Source organism: Mustela nigripes, chromosome 1, assembly GCF_022355385.1.
Source record: "Mustela nigripes isolate SB6536 chromosome 1, MUSNIG.SB6536, whole genome shotgun sequence".
In the NCBI taxonomy this organism is placed as follows: domain Eukaryota; kingdom Metazoa; phylum Chordata; class Mammalia; order Carnivora; family Mustelidae; genus Mustela; species Mustela nigripes.
The window spans coordinates 10,166,789-10,187,338 of NC_081557.1; the positions used below are offsets into that span (position 1 = coordinate 10,166,789).

The 20,550-nt window shown below is 57.3% G+C and overlaps 1 protein-coding gene across 2 annotated transcripts in view; it reads right to left on the reverse strand.

Moving 5' to 3' along the window:
* Positions 1–5,632: 5,632 nt before the first annotated feature.
* The window catches only part of CD6 (CD6 molecule), a 38,379-nt gene continuing 23,461 nt past the window's right edge, over positions 5,633–20,550 (reverse strand). The window contains exons 2-13 of one of the 2 annotated variants that reach the window (XM_059404664.1): positions 17,879–17,947; positions 16,924–17,274; positions 15,961–16,272; positions 14,990–15,292; positions 13,754–13,819; positions 11,234–11,374; positions 10,784–10,882; positions 9,608–9,730; positions 7,944–8,015; positions 7,483–7,737; positions 7,058–7,159; positions 5,633–6,530 (exon numbers count right to left, since the gene is read on the reverse strand). In XM_059404664.1, the coding sequence (XP_059260647.1) occupies positions 6,466–6,530; positions 7,058–7,159; positions 7,483–7,737; positions 7,944–8,015; positions 9,608–9,730; positions 10,784–10,882; positions 11,234–11,374; positions 13,754–13,819; positions 14,990–15,292; positions 15,961–16,272; positions 16,924–17,274; positions 17,879–17,947 (1,958 nt within the window). In that variant the 3' untranslated portion in view covers positions 5,633–6,465. The remainder of the gene's footprint in view (positions 6,531–7,057; positions 7,160–7,482; positions 7,738–7,943; positions 8,016–9,607; positions 9,731–10,783; positions 10,883–11,233; positions 11,375–13,753; positions 13,820–14,989; positions 15,293–15,960; positions 16,273–16,923; positions 17,275–17,878; positions 17,948–20,550) is intronic. The other variant, XM_059404671.1, reaches the window with a different exon arrangement.

Genomic DNA, 20,550 nt, shown 5'->3' on the forward strand with positions numbered 1-20,550 from the left:
TCCCTCTCTAAGAGAAGTTGCTTCACGATTGTCCCTGCACCCCTAGACTGTCCCCGTCATTCTCCAGCCTTCTACTTGTCCATCTTTCTCCCTTTTCTCTTTCCTGCTTACGTGCGGGAGCCCCTACTGACTGTCCCTCCTCTGGGTCCTAGCTGGGCGGCATGAACAAGCTCTATGACTTCTCTGGGCTTTAGTTTTCTTCCCTGGAAGGAGAGGGACTATCTTGTTGCCCTGAGAGCCCTTGAGATTGAAGTAAGTGACCCTGCATGGGTCAGGGACTCAGGGCAGTGCCCAGCTCTGGGGCGGGTGGGGGGTGACGGGGGATGGAGGAGGCTTTGACCTTGCTGTCTCTCCCACTGTCTGCACAACAGCACGCTGCCTCCCGCTTACCTTCCTCCCTGTCCATCATGCACCCTCTCTCTCCTCCCTGCCTCCGTCTCCCTCGTCTTTGTCTTCCTCTGCTGCTATTTCGGTCCTTCCTCAGTGATGCTGGTGAGGGGTGAGCCTCTTTTCATGTCAGGATGCCAGAGCCGCGTCAAACTGGTAAACAGCTGAAGGATGTGGTGGGAGATGAACTTTCCACTGAGGCTACTTTGAACTCATCCCTTCTTCGACGGGTCTCCCCTGTTGCTCCCCGTTTTGGAGACTCCATCCCATCTTTACAAAGGCAGAATTGGGGTCTGGGGGCATGGCCAAGTGCGGCCCATGCCGAGCGGCCACGCGGGGCTCTGGCCACCTCTGCCCACCTCGGGGACCGTCGGGAGGGTCTCAGGGAGGCGTAGAAGTGGAAACTGCAGAGGGGGCGGTGGGCCTGGATGGGAACCTCAGCTGGGCTTGGCAGATGTGCCTTGGGGGTGAGGTTTCCAGTGGAAAAAGTGGGGTGCCCACAGGAGATGCCCAGCCATGGCAGGGAAGCCCGAGCCCATGCCCCCACAGAACCACCTTCTGCAGCCTGGGGAACAGACCGGAGATGGGCCCCTGGGAGGAGAATCATGCCCAAGCCTCCTCCTGGCCTCCACCCTCAGGCTCTCCTGGAGGTCTGGAGGACGCCATGAGTTGAGAGGTCTGAAGCATGAAGGGTACAGCGCTCCTGGCTGGGCATCGGGTCAGTAACCACAGACATGAGCCTTTGGCGTGGCCCTTCCCACCTCGGGAGGCCACGTGGAGTGGTGGCCAGAGTCTGGCCACACCATGACCAGTTGCCAGCCCGGGCAGAAAACTCTGAACCTTCCTAAGTCTGGGTTTCCTTACATGAGATGGAGATGATGCTCACGGAGCCACTGTGAGCACTGACGCATCAGCACCTGGAATATTCCCAGAACAGCGCCTGATGCATAGTAAGTACTGGGGGATGGGACCTGCGTTAATGTCACTGTCACAGGATGACTGTGGCTGGAGGTGCCATGTAAGAAAGTCGTCTCCTGAGTACGTGGCCACCGGCCACCACCTTCCCCAACAGCCACCCCACCCCAGTCCTGGCCATCAGTGCTTGGGGACCAGCCCCAATTGGTCTCCCTCCAACGCAGCAGTGATCTTTCTTTTCTTTTCTTTTCTTTTTTTTTTTTTTTTTTTTTAAGATTTCATTTATTTGACAGAGAGAAATCACAAGTAGATGGAGAGGCAGGCAGAGAGAGAGGGGGAAGCAGGCTCCCTGCTGAGCAGAGAGCCCGATGCGGGACTCGATCCCAGGACCCTGAGATTATGACCTGAGCCGACGGCAGCGGCTTAACCCACTGAGCCACCCAGGCGCCCCAGCAGCGATCTTTCTAGAGAATCCGTCTCATCCAATCATTTCCCTGCCTTGGAAACTCCTCAGGACTCCCCAGCACCTGGAGGACGATGACCAAAGACTTGGCTAAGGTTATAGACTCTCGGAGATGCTCCCCAGGGTTTTTTCCCACGTGTGGACTCTCTGTCCCCTCCCCCCTCCCCCCAACAAGCACCATGCTGGCCCGTGTTGCCGCTGGGAACGCCCCTCACTCTCTTTCCTGTCCAGAGAACTCCTGCTCATCCTCCAATGTGTCCTGCTCTCCCCAGCAAACTGTCAGAGCTGGTGGCTTCCTCCGCTCTGTCTACACAACCCTCTGGAGCACTGTGTCGGAGTCGCACAAGAAGCAGAGGTTGTGAGCTTGGCTAGCATGGGGAACAAACCTTGAATGTGGCCAACATTACTTCTGATAATCCCTCAGGAGAATTTTCTGGCATGCCTTGGGAAGTGAGTAGGAGCAAGGAGCCTAGGGGTGTGGTTAGAACGCCTTCCTTTTTCTCTCTCTCTTTCTCTCTTTCTTTCTCTCTTCAGTAAGCAGGGGTGAGGGGAAGCAAGAGACACTCGTATTTGCTTGTCTTTGCAGCAGAGAAACCAGCCTGTTTACCTGGGGAGGGGCAAGAGCGAGGGGAGAGGGGTGACAAGATTCTCATGCTCAGCCTTTGTGTGCTGTTTGGAGTTTTGAACCAGGCAACTGTTCACTATTTAAAAGAAAGAAGAGGAAAGGCCATCAGTGCTTGGGGACCAGCCCCAATTGGTCTCCCTCCAAGAGAGGGAGTGGAGGGAGGAAAGGCGCGAGGGAGGCGGGGAAGGAAAAGCAGGCTCCCTGAGGAAGCCTCTGGTGTCTGAGCCCGTCCTGCATGTCTCCAACAGAGACCGCGCTCCCTCCCGCGCTGGATCTCCCCGATGAAGGGACGGGTTCATGTTCAAGCTCACTGTGCTTGAGCAAGTCGAGCTGTTAGTGACTAAAGTGGCGAGATGCCCAGGCGCTCTGGGGAAAGAGAGGGCCCCCCAGCTCCCACGTCCCTCCTCCCTTCCGTGTCTGTTCACTGAGGGGGGCTGTGGGCTCCACTGTTCTTTTCCTTTCTCTTTTGCTGCCGAGCACATACGGGGAAGGGCGTGTGGGTTAAATGTGCCCATGAGAGGCCCCCATCGTGCAGTGCTGTGGTTCCACACGGGGCTCTGGAGTTAGGTAGAAAACTTGTGCCACCTGCCGCGCTGTGTGGCTTCTGGCTGGTCACTTAGCTTCTCTGGACCTCGTTTCTTTACTTACAGGGTAGGGAGGATAGTACCTTCTCCGAGAGCCCGTAGGGGGATTGTGTGCAATAACGTATGCCTGGCAGGTAGCCAAAGCTCCTCATGGCCACCATCACTGCCACCCCTGCACCCACGCACACCACAGCTGCTGGCGTCTGTGTGTCTCCCCACGGCGAGGGCTCGGTCTCTGTCCTCTCATGCTCCAGGGCCAGCGTAGACCATGGTCCCATAGAGGGGCCCAGATTGTGAGTTAGTCTCCATCCCTGAGCCCAGAATCCCTATAGCCAGCGTGTCTGTGCTGCTGGTGGACAGACAGGCCAGTGTCTCCAGACCTCAGAGCTAGGTTGGGGCTCTAGCTGTGCTCCCGTGGGCACAGGGGCAGGAACAGGTTTCTGTTGGAAGTACCATGGTTAATGCTCAGACTCTGAATCCAGACAGCACAGAAAAGCTGTCGCTTTTTAGCTGTGCAATTTGGGTGTTTTAATTAACCTCTCTGGGCCTCCGTTTTCTTACCTACAAAATAGAGCCAGTATGAGAACGGACTGTTCTCAGCCTCTGCTCTTATCAGGCTGGACCACCCTTTACCTTGTGAGCTACCTGGTTTCTTGTGCTATCTTTACCCATGCTATCCCACTGACTTGGAATGCCCTTTCCCACTGACAGCAAACTCCTATTCATCTTTTACAACCCACCTCAGACACACTGCCCACACCCCTACCCCAGATAAAGGTCTTTCCAGATGGCCTCCCTCCAGCTGGGTCAGGGGCTCTCCTGGACGCCATTCCCTGGGCTCATTGTCTCACTGGCTTGCAGAGCCATAAAATTCCTGCAGGGCCTCCCTGCTCAGATGGAGCCCCCCGCCCCCTGCCCCATCGATGTTTCTGAAATTGATTCAGCTGCCACACCCATTTAACATCCTGGTGTTTCCTCTCCTAGATCCTAGAGGCCCTTTATAATGCCTGGTCTCATAAGAGTAGAGGTGAGCACACCTGCTTAGGTTTGGGACTTCCCTGCCCAACTCCTGTTCTCCCTCCTTTGGATCAAAGCTGATGTCCTTGATCTCTGCCTGTCCACCTCCAGCAGAGGGTCTGGCTCCAGAAGCAATGGTCTGAGTCCCCTGGAGGCATAGTCATGGCTGGGAAAGGCCTTGTCTGTGAGCAGCCCCCATCACCCAACGCAGGGGACTGGCTCTGGTCAGCAGCTGTCAGAAAGTGCCCCTGACTTATGTGACCCTGGGGAAGTGCAGCCAGGCCCCCGGGGCAAGGGAGGACTTGTCTCAGTTTATCATTTTCTCTCAGACCGGTGTCTCAGTTTATCATTTTCTCTCAGACCGGTGGGTGGAGAGGAGGCCAGGGAAGGGGAGGTGGCTTGCGAGAGAGCTCAGAAGGTGTCTCCATCTCCAGGTCTGAGCCCCGGGGGAGGGGGAAGGGAAGGGGGCGCTGACTGGGGACTCAGTTATTAATTCTGAGTGACCTTGGACAAGTCCTTTGCCTCCCAGACCTCTGTGTCCTCATCTGGAAAGTGAGATGCTCCCCGTGCCTCCCCAAACAGCACCAGTGCACGGGCACCCCTCTGGGGATCGCTGGCTGTCTTCTCTTCTCCTTCTCTTTCTCCCTTCAAGTAGCTCTTTCGCCTCTACCGAGAGAGAACATTGATTGCTAAGCCTCTACGCCTCGCAACCAGCTGTGTGGCACCGCGGTGCCTGCCTCACAGACAGACCTCACAGCAAAGGCTCAGAGATGTCGAGTGGCTTGCCAGTGGGCCACACAGAGAGGATTTAAACCCCGGCGGTCTGACAAAAAAGGCTGCGCAAACCATCCTGGGACGCCAGGCCACCCCCGCCACCCCAGCACTGGTTCCTCCCCTAGGAATCCCCCGGCCTGGCTGGGGAGGGTGCAGAGGGCCAGAAGGGGGCCATCGCCGGCAACCACATCCTGTGACGGTTGCCCTGGGGAGCGCGAGCTTAGTCTCCACCTCTGGGACAGGTGAACGGAAAACGGGGCCTTACTCAGCCCCGCAGGGCAGGATCCAGAGCCCGGCCTCCTCCAGCACCTGCCTGCTCTGGGGAAACCCAACCCCCAGCCCTCACCCCGAAGGCAGAGCTGGGCATTGGCCTTCGCAGCCGGGCTGAATTCCCAGCCTCAGAGCCCATGGAGGAGGACACAACCTTAGCCCATCCCTGCTGTCCATACGCCCGCCTCCTTGCCAGCTCCTTCCTCCTGGCCTGGGACCCATTCTTTGCCAGGTGGCTCTGGGCATACAAATCCCCCGGCATGACTCTGAAACTCTTGGAGCCAGTGAGCCAGGGCCTGAGTGGGGCAGAGAAGAGGCTGGGAGCCGGCCGCTGAACGCACAGGCCTGTGAGTCTTCCTCCACCTCCTCCAGGGAAGCAGGCCCCGTGTCCTCCTGTTCCTGTGTCCCCAGCATTTTTCATGGCCCTGGGCCATGGGAGGTTTCCAGGTCCCTAACATTTCCAGTTTGATGGATAGGGCTACCCCTACAACACACACACACACACACACACACATATGCATAGGCACACGCATGAACACACATGCACAAACACATACACAGAGGCCTGGGCATTGTAGAAGCTCAAGGACGTGTCACTCTATGGCCCAGTTTTATTCAGCAATGACTTTAATCTCAGGACACTCAGACCAGGACACTGGCAGCCGGCTCCGAGCCCTTGGGCCTCTCTCTGGAGGCCGCCTGGACACGTCCATGGCTCCAGGAGAGACACAGCATAGTCACGTGCTCCTTGGGGAAGCTCCCAGGAGTCCAAGCAGACAGATGAGCACGGGGGCTTAGTGCAGCCTCTGGGCCCCTCCTGGCAGACGACTCTGTGCTTCTGCTCCCGCCGGGGCTGGGGGCCCGACTCTGCGTCTCTGGGGCAGCTGGGCTGGGGCATCTTTGGAAGCCACAGGAAGCTCAAAGTAAGGATCTTCTGTCCAGGCCCTGTCCGTGCAGAAAAGGGCTGTGCTCTGGTGGGTTCCCAGCGTCTCCAGAGGGAGTCCGGTGAGCAGCCCCGGGATGGGGCCCCTTTCTGCTCGCTCAGTACCTCCGGGCCCTGAGCTGTTTGAGGCTCAGATGGCCGAGGATCAGGAGGGGCCTCAGGAGTCATTCAGTACAACCCCTCCTCGCAGCCGCTGAAAAGTGGCTCAGGTTGCTCATCCATCCCTGAGACAGAGAGCTCACTACCTCCCGGAGGCAGTACCCTCCACCTTGGGGCTGTTTGGGGCGGAGGGAGGCCTGGGCCAGTAGCTTCTGTTTGATGGATGGAGACTGAGCGGTGAGGGCAGGGTGAGCGCTTTCCCTAGATCTCTCCAGGGAAGGCCTGTGAACCCCTGGGGGACGATGTGGGAGGGCGGGGTGGGAGAGTGGGGGCAGGGAGAGCAGGAGTCCCACAGAAGGGAGCCCCCTGGGGTCTCGCTGGGCCCAGCCTAGGCTGCACCGATGTCGTCGTAGTCCTCACTGTCAAGGGAGTCAGGCCGCGCGGCGGGGGACCCTGTGTGGCCGGAGGCTCGGGTCAGTGGGAGGCTGGTCACGGCCCCTCCTGTCCCATGGGACACAGCCCTCCCCTGCGATGCTGTGTGAGGTGCAGTGACCAGACCCCCTTCATGGCATCTTGTTCGTGACCATCTCCCTTGCTAGAATGTCAGCCCAGAAGGCAGAGCCTCCGCCGTGCCGTTTAGGGCTGTAGTCTCCACGCTCACAGGAGACGGGCGACCTGACTGCTGGCACACTGCCTGCTACCACAGTCTCCCCCAAGGGGCCATCGGTTACCTCTGCTTGAATGCCTCTACTAATGGGGAGCTCACTTCCTCTCAAGGCATTCTTTGGAACGTTCTCTGTCCCATCCACATCCATTTTTCCTACATCCTCATACTCTTGTTTTAAAAAAAAAATCCCTTTCCTTGTCTACTTTCCCTCTTGGGCTAATGAATCCAGTGGATCCAGAGTTCCCTCACGCATACGCCCCCTACTTCCTGTCCATTCTCCCCCTTCCAGGACCACCTCCCTTGCCGCTGGCACCTGGACACTCGAACTGCTCCGTCGAGGGGGGCTGGGGCGGCAGCTGGAAGTTCTGGTACCACTCTCCGGAGGAGGTGCTGGAGCTGTCATCGGCCGAGGGCCCTGCCAGAGACACCCAGAGCCGGTCACTCTCTGCCTGCAGACAGCCAGCGCAGCGCGGGAGCTGCCAGAGCTGGGAAGCTCTGATGGCTCACAAGAGTCAAGTTCCTGACTTGACCGTGACTGAGGAAATGAAGGCCCAGAGAGGGGTGGAGACTTGCCCCAGGTCTCACAGCAAGGGGCCACAGAGCCCGGGGCCAGAATCCTGGACTCAGCCTGGCTCAGGGCGTCCCGGCTTTATGCTTGCTCCGGCCAGGTCGGCTGTAGGACCCGGGGGGGTGGGGGGGATGCTGGGGTGTGCACGGAATCCTCTCGGCCCAGCTTACCTGAAAAAGTACCTCGGGAGCCAGCCAGCTCCAGGCTGGGGGGCTGCTCCACGAGGGGGCTTCTCTCCGCAGAGAACACCTGAGGCGTCCACGGAGGGATCCTCCTGCTGGGGCTATTACAGTAATCTTCCCCAGAGGAGGTGCTGGACCCACTGTTGCTCCTGGGACGGTGCTGAGAGCCCACGGATGGGGCGTCTGCCGTGTGGTGTCCGGTGCCGACCGGTGGGATCTCGGAAGGACGCATCTCTTCCAGTCCTGGCCCAGGAAAGGGGGAATGGTGAGGAAAGCAGCAGCAATGCCTCCAGAGGGCTTTCAATTAGACTCAAGGAAGAACTAACTGCCAAGAGGAACTTTTAGAATCAGGAAGGACCTGCTGGACGGAGGGACAGGGGTTCCCACTGGCATTTGTCGGGGTGAGCTGTTATCACTGTCTCCATGCGCCCCTCCCTGGCCCCACTCACCTTCCTCCAAGGGGGGCATCCGGAACCGGTTCTGCTGGGCCTCCTCCTCCGTCACGCGGTGACGCTGAGAATCTACAAGCAGGGGGGTGGTGAGGAGGGGTGCAGGTCTACCTCTTCCTCCCAGGAGCCCGGACTTGAGACGGTGACTTGGGACAGTGCCCTCAGGCTGAACAGTGTGCAAGGACCACCCCAGGGGTGCAGAGGGGCTTAGCATTTGCCATCAGACCCCCAGCTCTTGTTCTAGACCAGTCTCTAACCAGCCTGGGGTCAGGCAGCCACCCCACCTTCTGCTTAAGGAAACAGGGCGAGTCCTGGCTTTGCGCCCCGGAGGTTCTGGGCAGATAGTGCCCCATCTAGGATCCTTCCTGGAGCAGAAGCCAGAAGGTCTGGAAACCTCTCCTCCCAGGCTCTGGGGTACCCTCACTTCAGAACAGAGAAGATGCCGTGCATTTGTTGCGTCGTAAGGACTTGAGTGTCTGGGATCTTGGAGTCTGCTCTTGGGCCTGTACCACTGAATCTGAGTCACAGGGTTGTAGGGTTTTGGACTCTTGGTCCTGCCTCTTACAGGCCTGGGCGTGGAATAGCAGGTTCTCGGGACCTGCTTCATGGCGTGGCTGATGGAATTACTCATTTCCCGCCCCAGAGGCCCTGGTTCAGCAGGTGAGGCACAGACGGCTAGCTGTCCCCTATATCCATTCTCCCCTCCTGGAGCGGGAGAGCCTCTGGCCTTTATCTGGGTACATAGCTGCTCAGGACGGAGGCTTTGTCTGCCGGCCTCTGTTGCAGCTGGTGTGTGTAAGTTCTGGCCTGTGTGTGTGTGTGTGTATGTGTGTGTGTGTGTGTCTATGAGTGGGAGTGATGTGAGTGTCTCTGGCATCCTGCCTTTTGGGGTACGCCCTACCCCACCTTCCCTTGCCCTCCTGCTGCCCAGGATGTGGGCATGGCAGTGAACCATTCTGGACCATGTGGAGGAGGGCGAGGTCCTAGGGACTGCACAACAACAAGAAAGCCGGAGCCTGGGGCCCTGCCGACTGCTCAGGGCACTGCCGTTTGGGGCTTCGGTCACACACAGTCAAACTCTCATCCCAACTTACATCTTGGGTCCTGGGGCGAGCTGGGAAGAATTGGACAAGCTCCCAAAGGAGTCACACCATAGGTGTGAGATTCTCTGCTCTAACCTCTGGCATTGCGGGGGCCCTGCCTTGAGTTCCGTCTGTCCTGCTCCGATCCCCGGCGGGCAGGGAGGAGAGCTGGAAAAGCCGGCTAAGAGGCTCAAGCTGGGCTGGCCATAAAGGGAGGGGGAGGGCTGAGGCGAGGGGCAGGATGGGACACAGAAGGGGTGTGAGCACGTGAGAAGCCATCTGAGTGTGGCTCTTTCCTGGACTTCCTGGTCCGACACAGACGCAGCCCCCTGTAGGTGAGGTCGGGGGCGGGTCTGAAGACCCCACATGGCCAAAGACAAAGGTAGAAAAAAATGAGGCTAGAGACATGGAGTTGTCTCTAGGGTCACAAAGCACTTGGAAAGCTTCCGTGCAGGACCATGTCTAGGTCACTGGGCACGCAGGGGTGATGAGGTGGACCCCACTGAAGGCCCTCAGCCAACAGGACCCTCTCCCTGGTTGGGGCAGGTGGGCCCCCTGGGGAGCCCCGGCCCAGGCACTCACTGTAGAAGGTGGTCAAGGCCACGGGAGGCTGGGCGCTGAAGTCATAGTGCTCATAATCTGAGTCCGAGCTGGAGTCCGAGTCCTTGGGAAGTGGGGCCTGGACCTGGATGGGCAGCTGGGGAACTGGGGAGAGAGCAGAGTCGGGGGCGTGGCCAGGTGGTGGCAGAAAGGCACAGGGAGAGGCAGCAGGGAGTAGCGACCAGGGACAGAGGGGCAGGGAGAGCCCGTCTTGTACAAGACCATCCAGCCTGGGTTTTCCAAGCTCCCCCCACCCATTTCAAACACGGGGAACTATTAACATCTGTTTCTTTCCCAAACACAGAGCCGTCATCGCATGCAGGGCTCTGTTCTGACATTTAAGAAACCATCTCATTTGGATCTCATAGTGACTCTATGAAGTCCATACATCCGTGTCCCCATTTTACAGCTGAAGGAACTCAGGCACCAGGGGGCCCTGGCCTTGCCCAGAGAGGCAGGCAGTGTCGCTCCTAACCCTTAACCTGTAATAGTCACAGAGCAGGTGCCTTGAGTCCAACCTGCGGGCAAGGTTCTGTGTTCATATTCTCCCCTTGAATACTTGGACACCATGCACGGGGGATGTTTATATTATTTGGCTGAGTTTTGTATTGGTTTTCCTGTCATTGAATGCTTTCAAATACGGGTGACTTCATACAGTCACAATGAAATGTGACTGAGCTTGACTAAGTTCCTTTACAAGAATTGCAAGAACCGCAAACCCCCATGTTGTAAAAGATGGATGACCGATTCCATTTTTCGTTCATTCCGAAGATATGAAATAAAATTATGTTCCAGGAAAATCTTGATGGGGCTCTGCAGGAAGGCCGATGGGGCGGGCCATTGGAAGGGGTCATACTGTCCCAAACCTACCAGCCGAGGAGCAGGGCGGAACTGTCCTCTGAGAAGTGCCCTGAGCCTGTATTGTTCCAGAACTCTTCAAAGCCTAGCCTGGAATGACTACCCTGGAAGGTCCTCTGCCCCTCAGGGCCCAGATTGAGACATGACACGTTCAAGGTCCCACACAGGCCCCAGTGGGCTGGCTAAGGTCTCCTCTCCAGCAGGGCTACTGTTTTGACCTAAACAGTACTAACCCTCCAGAAAGGATACCCTTCCTGTCCTCCCCAACCCTCCCCACACCCAGGGTGGGTGACATCTTACCTTCTTCTTTGGGAATGGTGATGGGAACATCTTGATAACTGTTGATCCCATCTGGGGTGGTGTTGAGTAGGCGCTGGTCGTTCACCATTACGGGCAGGGCTGAGGGAGGAGGGCCAAAGACTCTACAAGTCATTTTTTGCTCTGTCTCAGCCTTCTTGGTCCTATTCTCATTTAGACCCCTTCCTCCTCAGCCCTCACCCCAAACACACACTCATGTACACCCAGAGTCTGGTCGGTCCCTCCATGCACGGACCACTTCTGCTGGGCACGTGAGAAAATCCTTCCCATCAGGAGGTGCCCTTTGGGGCCAGGGCTGGGTGGCCATTGCTGGATCACGACCACTCCTGCTGGAGTCCCACAAGGCCCACCTCCCCCTGAGAGGGCCACACCTCAGGCCTGCTTCTTTCCCTCTCTGCGTCTTTCCCGTGGCTCCCAGAACTCTGAACCTACCGTATTTCCCCTTAACTTTCAAGAAGATGATGGCTGTGAAGATGAGTAAGCCAAGGAAGAGAATCCCCAGAATGATGCAAAGGATGAGGAGCATTAGTTCCCGTGATTTCCAGTCCTCTGTTTTCACGGTCACAGAAGATTCTGGAAGCAAGAACCCCACGTCAGGGAGAAAGAGGAATGGACATAGACTTCTCCTTGCCCTTCTTGCCTCTCCAGCCTCTCTGCAGCTCACCCTCTTCCTTTTTGGACCTATCCTCCACCCCTCTTCTTTTTTGCTTTTAGGAGCTTGGCCTATAATAGGTGCTCAAGAAATGCATAGTGAATGAAGAGTTGACGGAAGGAAACTTTCCCCTGGCCACCAGCCCACAGGGCTCTCTCTTTCTGCTCAACAGTTATTGAGTGCCTACTGTGTGCCCTCTAAGCCCTAGGGATACCAATGTGACATCGGCATCACAGGCCTTGAGGGCGCTGCCTAGTGGAGGGATCCATATGTCGGCTCAATCCACTATGGTGCCACACTTGCAGGGAGGAGGTATGGGCGACCATGAGGACCTACAAGGGGCACCTACTTCTCTGGGGGGCAGACCAAGGCTGGCTTCCCAGAGAAGGTGACTTGTGGACATCTCTGGCAGTGAACAGGCCATCAGGAGAGCAAGATCTCCTTTCTGTGCCCTGGATGCCTCTTTCCTACAAGACCTGTATTCCCTGAGGGTAGGGGTGACGGCTGTGATTCTGGACCTCCCAGCCCTGCAGCCCTGGTGTGGCTCACTATCTCCTCTCTCAGCTGTATCCCTGCTTCAAAGAGCCCAAAGCCTGGACAGAGGCTGCAGGGCACAGGTGCACGGAGCCCTGGTCAGAGGGGAGACGGGAACCACCTCCTGCTCAGGAAATAAGGCCTGGGCTATGTGGCCCACAGGGCTGGACGGAGGGTAGTGACAGCATCACAGGGGGCCAGAGGGATGAGATTGCCCTGACTCCCTGGCTGGGGACAGTGTCTGCTCCTCCCCAGAAATGACCCCCTCCTTCTCATTTTCTTCCCTCCTCTCCGTCGGCCAAGGGGGTGACTTGGACCAGCCTGGGAATTGGACTTAGCAGCAGGAAGTGGGTGCACGAGAGAGGTTGGGCTGTGGGGGATACAGGGAATGGGGGCCCAGAAGGACCAGGGTTAAGGGAAGGGCTGTTGGGCCAAGGGCTAGATAGAGTGTGGTCTGGGGAGATGGGCTCCCTGCCCTGACCTCGGTGAGAGAGAGCATTCCAGCGGGTGCCTGTGGTCCTGGCTGGAGCTCCCTACAGACTGTGCCATGCCCAGCATTTTGTTCCCTCTCTGTGCCCTCATCCACAACCAGGTTCTCTGTCAGGACTAGGTGCCCCTCCACTCCACACACCCAAGCCCTCGTCCACCCTCCTCTGGTGGAAGCAGGGGATGGCATAGAGCCCGTGAACCTGGGCCAGCCCCTGTGGCCATCCTGGGGTTGCTGAAGGGCTCCACGCCTGGACTCAATAATCAAGAGAATAACTAATGCTCAGACACGGCTTATTGCGAACTCTGCCCTGTTCCAAGGGTTTTAGAATAATTAATTCAGGGGCGCCTGGGTGACTCAGTGGGTTAAAGCCTCTGCCTTCAGCTTGGGTCATGATCTCAGGGTCCTGGGATTGAGCCCCACATCGGGCTCTCTGCTCCGCAGGGAGCCTGCTTCCTCCCCTCTCTCTCTCTCTCTGCCTGCCTCTCTGCCTACTTGTGATTTCTCTCTCTCTCTGTCAAATAAATAAAATCTTAAAAAAAAAAAAAAAGGAATAATTAATTCACTGGAGACTCAGAGCAGCGCTAGGAGAAAGCTACCATGATTATCACTCCCATTTTACAGTCATGGGATCTGAGGCTCAGAGAAGTGGAGACTTGCCCACCATCCCCAGCTAGTGGGAGGCACGGCTGGAATTTGAGCCTCAGGAGTCTTCCTGGGAGGCAACCAAGCGACCAAGCCGCAGCTGGTAGGCAGACAGCGTGGTGCACACTCCAGCCAATGCTGGCTGGCCATGCCTTCACCCCCTGAGCCTGAACCTCTTTCTCTGTGTAAGGGATCTAAGGAGACCTCCCCCATGGGGACGCCAGGAGGGTTACAGGGCCAGGAAAGAGTGTCGGGAGAGCTCTGGGCCAGTGCCTGGGATGTGAGAAACACACTGCCTGTTACCCTTGGTGCACCTGCCACTGGCCAGGGGCAGACCAGACCAGCTCGGGCTTTCTTCAGCTCTATCCTCCCACCCCTGAGCAGGAGCTGACAGGAGAGTGGGCTCCTGTCCGTGAAGTACCAGGATTCGGGGAGCTGGGGCTCTGACAATGCAGGAAGGTGAGGGGAGAGAACCAAAACAGCCGTGCAGCAGGGTGGGGGCCATGGTCTGGAGCTGGGGGATGGGGAATCAACCTCCGGGCCCCTCCCAGGTGCACACACACACTCACACGCATGTGCACACTTGCACGCATGCACCCACCTCTCTGAGAAACCGAGAACAAGTGACGCTCACCTACAGTGACCGGCTCAACACTTGCAGGGACTTCAGGAGTGGACAGGTTGAGCAGACTCCGGGAGCCTGTCAGAAAGCACAGGTCATGCCCTCAACACATATTACAGAGCACCTACTGTGCACCAGCCCTTGTGTTAGACACTGAACAAGACAGACACATGACCTGGAGTGATGGGCATAGTTCCATGGGAAGCAGGGCCGTTGGGGGGGCATATAGTTAAGGAAACCTGCCTTTTCCACCCCTCAACAAGAAGGAAGAGCTCATGGACTAGACGCTGGGAAGTTTCTTTAGTTAGAATAAGAGGTAATAAAAAGAAGTATCTCTTCTTTCTGTAAAACTCTGCTACAGACCACAGATCCCTTTCTCTGTTAAGTCTTGGGTTCGCTCTTCCCATTGGCCTTGGGAGCCGCGAAGCCGACATGAGGATCATTACCACAATCATTTCACAGGCAAGGAAGGCATGGAGCTTACAAAGTCCCTTGGTAGATATTCCCTGATTTTCTCGCTCCCCTGCGGAATGGCTAGGATCGGTGTCCACATACTCATGGCACGGAAGCCTCCCCCTGGGTGAGCGACACAGCAGGAGTTCACGGCCACGTGCCTCAACTCCACAGGGACATTAACGCCATATTTCTTTGGGTCTAACACATTTTAACATCTCTGAAACTGGGGAGATGACATCAATTGCTACAATCGATGACATGCTGTGACTTTATTTTGGCAGCATTTTTGCCCTTTATGGTACATAAAATAATAATAGTGTGACATACCCATGCCCCCTTAGATCTAGTGAAATAGGGCAGGATCCAATTCATAACGTGGACATGAGGCTTTGATGAGGGAAGAGGTATCAGGTGCTCCCCCAGGGCCTGCCACGTGATCGGGGCTCCAGACTCTTGTCCCCCAATATTATTTTCCTATACCCACCTACGATCACCAGCCCAGCCCTGGCACAGCAGCTGGTTTCATCTCCTGAGCCAATTCCAGTCAACAGAGGCCACTGCTTAACATATGATAAAGCCTTAGTAAATATCTGGGGGCTGAGTTGAGGTTCTGTGGGCAAGAATGACCTGCTTGATTAGCCCTGTCTGCCTGCTCGTGGTAAGTGCCGGCAAACAATGGCCCCTCTAATGTGGGCACCCTTGTCATTCCTGACCTAGTGCAAGTTCTCAGGCTTCTGATTCAGGTGCAAATCTGGGGGAGGGGGTGAAGCGGGGGCGGGGAGGAGGGGGTACCTGAGCAGAGGACTCGGGCTGCGCTTGACTGGCTACAGAGGTTGGAGTTGTTGAACCGCCAGGAGCAATCCGACAGGGTGGACTCCTTCCCCGTGCAGGAGTAGTACATTCTGCCCGGCAGGGAGTGGGGCTGCCCGCTGGGGATTCTGACCACGGTGCCACAGCCCAAGGCCTGGCAGAGCACGTGGGCCTCCGGTGAGTACCACTCACTGTTACACACTGTGCTCCAGACCCCACGGAAATGTACCTCCACCTGCCCCTCGCAGGGGTCGCGGCCCCCAGTCAGGCGCCAGGACTGGTGCTCTGCAGGGGAGAGGTGGGGCACGGGGGCAGAGTCAGGTCGGGGTGCTTTGGGCCGAACCCCGCACCAGACCGGACTCATGAATGCAAACGCCCGCAGCCGGTCTGCCTCTGGATCCCGAGTGCTTTCCCTCCTCCGTCTAACCCCCCCCCCCCATCTGCTCTGCCCACTCTGGTCGGCATGGCAGGCCGGCCGGCTACTCAAACTGTGGGCCGCGGACCAGCAGCGTCAGCATGGCGTGGACTCGTGTGAGAAATGCAGTCTCAAGCTCTGCTCGGACCTCTTGAGTCAGAATGCATCTTTCCCGAGACCCCCACTCCCCATTCCTACGCACATTTAAGAGAAGGTCTCACCGGACCGGAACTGCATCTGTCTCCCCTTGTTCTGAATCAGGTGACCAACTCGCACTGGGGAAGAGTCTCCCCTCTCATGTCGTTTCCTCCAGGAGGTGGACAGGTTTGTCCCTCCAACTCTGGATCCCCCGCCACCTCTAAACTCCACCCGGCTTCCTTTCCCAGGTTCTGTCCCTCGGATTGCGCTTGCCTGGATCTTACCCTCCCTGGGGGACTGGACCTCACATCAGCAGGGGCCATCCCTCCCCTGCACCCAGACCTTCCCTATGGGTTGGGGGCTGCCCCGAGGTTCTGACCCCCACCCCCCTCTTGCTGACCTGAGCACACCACGCCAGCGTCCTCCTTGTGGCCACAGTACCCGTCTCCTGGCAAGCCCGGGCAGTCCCACAGGTAGGTCTCTTCCCCTGAACAGTTCACCTGGTCCCGGTGGATGGGTCCTTGGCCAGGGGCGAAGTGCAAGCCGGGCACGGCCTGAATCGCCCAGCCGCAGCTGAGCTGCCTGCACACCACGTGGGAATCCTCCAGGTCCCACGTGTCGTCGCACACCGAGCCCCACTGGCCTTGCTCCAGCATCTCCACGCGGCCTGCACACCGACTGCTGCCGCCCACCAACCGCAGGGCGCGGTTCTCTGCGGGAGGAGGGGCAAGGGTTAGCAGGCGGTTGAGGAGGGGAGGGTGGCGGCTGTGGATCCAATGAGAGGAGCGGGTAATTCGGTGGGCAGGACTGGGGAGCCCTGTTAGGACTGGGGTCCTGATGGGCAGAGGTGGGGAACTCCTCAGAACTAGGGACCTGGGGGCGGAGCTGGACACCCATGGGTGGGCGGCCGGCGCTGGTGGGAGGGGCTAGTAACCTGGTGGGCGGGGCCTGAAGAGCAGGTTGGGGCTGGAAAGTGACAATGCTAAGGGACACTGCGGAACCTGTACGGGGGAGGTAGGGGCAGAGATCGAGGTCCTATCTGAGAGAAGGCGCGGGACCAGTAAGGACCAGAGACCCAGTAAGGATTGGGGACCCAAGTGGTCAAACGGAAGATCTAGTAGGGGAGTGGTCTGGGGCCTGATCAGAGGACGTGCTTGGAGTGGAGATGAGGCAATGCTGCAGTCCTCCAGCGTGGGAACCAGCTCTGTTTGCGACTGGGGTGGGGTGGGGGATGGGGGAATGTCTGGAGGGTAAGGCTTGGGCGCAGTGGCGAGGACTGGGGACAGGAGTGAGGGACAGTGGCTGAAGGCCTGAGGGTGGGGCGGGCAGGGCGCAGGGGGCGCAGGGGGCGGTCCGCGGGTACCTGCACAGGTGACCTTGGCCGGCATCCCGCTGCTGTTGCACGCATGTTCCACCACTTTGCACAGCTTCCAGTCGGGACTTCTGCACAGGACGGCGGGCGCCAGGGCCAGCGTGGAGTTTGGGGCCCCACTGGAGTTCCCCACGCCTGGCCCAGGCAGCTTCTCCAAAAACGGCAAGGTGGGCTGTGTGGTTTCCCAGGCCCCCCCGCAGCCCAGTGCAAGACACACGGCTTCAGAGGCCAGGCTGTCCCAGAGCTCCCCGCACACGGGCTCCCAGGACAGCTTGAGCCAGACCTCCACGGTCCCGCTGCAGTGGTTGCTCCCATTCACCAGGCGGATTCCGAGCCTCTGTCCTGGAGGTGTAGGATGCCAGCTGAGGCCTCCACCCATCGGGACAGCAGGTCTCAGGGATGGGAGTGGGCATGCCCGGCTGCCAGGGGCGCCACTGCCTTATCTTGGACAATATCCCCTGGGCTCTAGACCTCAGCCTTCCAATCTGCAAAATGGGGCTGGGCTGGTTCATCCCTGAGCCCCCTTTTAGGCCTGAACCTGGTTCTCCTTAGAGTCAGGAGAAGGGGGCTAAGGGCAGCTATTGTGGCGCACAGCTTTGTTCAGAGGAGGAGCTTAATAGATATCTGTTGAGTTAATCAAGGACGCATCCCACCCGCACCAAGAGTCCTTTAGCTTGTTCGCAACAAATCCCTTTAAAAGGCTCACTGAACCTTATGCCCCTGCGTATGTGACCCTTGATCAGTGGCTTTTTGAAAATGGTGGCTTTAAGCTCTCAGAGTGAATGGAACTGTGGCACTTTGGGCATTGATTCAGGAAGAAGTGTTGTCTGAAGTTAGGGAGCCTCCCTGATCCCTTCAAAGTCATCTCCCTTTCCCATCACCCGGGACACCATCTGCTTGGTCTCCATAAGCGGGCTGCGGGCCCCCAGAAAGATTCTCTCCTCACCTGGCTCCAAGCGCTGGCTCTCTGCTTGGCTGGTGCTGGGCTGGTCAGATGGTGCTGGAGATGGGTGACCTGGAAGCAACCAGCAGCAGGCGTGGTGGGTGAGCAAGCTCAGGGGTAGAGGGCACAGAGGCCCCTTGAAGGTTAAGGGCCACTTTCTGGAGCAGGGGCTACAGGGGATTTTGAAACACCTCGGGCAGAGTTGCCTCCATTCAGGGTAGGGAAATTCTCAAGCTCTGTTATTGCTGCCACATCTACTTTGTCTTTGAATTGAATGAATGCACTCGGAGATCTGAGTGGAGGAACAATGGTGGGCTTTGGGGACAGACCTACTTACTGGCTGAGTGACCATGGATGGGTTACCAACCTCTCTCGGCCAGAGTCCCAGTTTGTTGGCCACAACACCTAAGGAAGTTGTGTTTTGCTAAGAGAAGTCAATGTCTGTACTATCCTTGACATACAGAAGCTCCAAAATGGGGGTTATTGTTAGGAAACAATATAGTTAGGAAAAACATTTTCATTTGGGAAATCTGTTTGAGACACTCATGCCAGACTTTAGGGCAATTGGTGCATCCTGGGGTGGCACCATCCCGCTGTACAGCACTTTCAGATACAGAAAAACTCACAGTCACTGAGGGCCAAACACATGCCAGTACATGTGTTTTTTGCACGTATCATTCCATTTCCCTTCAACCACACCATTAGATAGGAACATTCACTTTTTACAAACGCAAAGCGAGGCCCAAAGACAGAAGTCCATCTCCTATGCCAAGGGATGTCTGTTCTTCCCTCCAGAGCCTCTGTCCACATGGCCATGATGGGCTGATTTTTTTTTTTGGACTTTAGTTTCAGTTTGGCTCAGCCAATGGGGAGCCACAGCGGACCTAGGAGGGAGGGAGGAGAGGGGAGTGGCGGTGCTCATTCCCCTGACTCCTTCTCTGTGAGGTCCCCCACTGAAGGTGGTGGCTCCTCGCCTTGACTCTCTCCTTCCGGTCTCACTGACCACTCCCTGCTCTCGCCTCCTTGGGCCCTGGGTGGCAAGAGCTCCTTGGCTTCCAGTTCCTGCGGACCTCACCCTTTGTAAATAAGCCCCTTCAAATGCTCCTATCTTGATCGTGCCACCCATTTCCTCGTGGGTCCCTGACCAGTCCATGGCCTGAGGCCACCCAGCTCAGCAAGAAGCAGAACCTGGTTCTGAACTGTCTCCAGGGGATCGGCTCCACACTGGGCAGGGACCGTCCAGAGTGGAAGCACAAAGAGGGGACCATGGCAGAGACCGTGGTGCTCCCAGAGGAGCTCGCCTGCATGCAGGGTCTCTTACTTAGGCGGGGCCATTGCTGTCTGGGAAGAAGGACGTGTGCTCCCTGCCATGTCGATGGAGGTAAGAGGTGGTGAGTGTCCTCCATCTCTTTTTTCTCAGATGTGCCCCTATTTGAGGCCCTAATGCGACTGCAAGAGGGCGGGGGATGCTGGCCACGCTAGAATCTTGCATAAGAAGTGAACCTGTATTCCAGTTCAGATCTGGGTGCCCCCCAAATCCCCCCAAACTAAAAAAGAACCCAAAAAAGCCTAAAACCAGAAAGTGAACCTTTGTGGGGTTAAGCCATAAAGATTTCAGCCTGTGCTTGTTACCTGAGCCCAGCCTGGCCTGGCCTAACGGAGAGAAGCTATAGGCTCTGGTGGCTGCTACTAGTCTCAGCCCCTCCCCCCACCCCGAGCTGATACTTTGCGCTCAAACCTAAATGTGCTGGCAGGAGCGCCCACACCCCTGCCGGCTGGCGCAGTTCCCCTACAAGCATCCATCGGGGCCACTCCATCATTCAGACAGAAAGTAATCAGGCCTAGAATTGCCTGTCCTCACCAACTCCCTGGTTGGCTGCCCAGGCTGACCCCCTGGAGGGGACTCAGAATTCAGAGCACAGACTCCATGGCTAATGCAATATTCAGAGCAAGAATTCAGAGGCCCACAAATTAGGATGGCAGAATCCCGGTTCCCACAGCAACGGCCCCAGAGCCCCAGAGTGGTTTTCAATCCACGCACGGGGTGGGCACGGGGGAGACTAGGGTGCTGGCTGCAGTGTGTTTGCACATGTGTGTGTGGTTGTGTTGGGGCGTGTGAGTGCATAGCTGTGACCATTTGTGTGTGAGTGTCTCTGTGTGTCTGTGTGTGTGTGTGTGCGTGTGTGTGTTTCTGTGGAGGGCTCTCTGGGTCTGGGGAACCACTCTCTTATAGGTGAAAACTTACGCACCTTCTGCTAGACCACAAAACTCTAGAGAACAGGGCCCAAGGCTGAACCAGCCCTGTGTCCCCTCCCCTCACCCACCCCGCATGCCCACCTCAGTGATTGTTGATTGACTGACTGATGGAGGAGCCAGCAGGAACCATCAGTTGCAAGGAGAGCTGTCACCAAAGCTGTTTGTGCATACTCAGGGGTTTGTTTTTGTTTTTCTGGGTCACAGGCATTTTCCTGTCCCCATCCCAAGAAGGGATCCCGGCATTTGTGTTTTCTGAGCCCTGTGCCTATAGGAACAAAAGCAGAATTTACCTTCCCCTCCCCTTCCATCCGGGCCTCTGTTCCCCGAGGGCCCAATGTAGGATGGGCGCTCCCCCAGGAGCATTACTGCCTTTGCCGGCTTGCATACTTTACAGTTTTCTTTAGATTGAGTCACTTTTT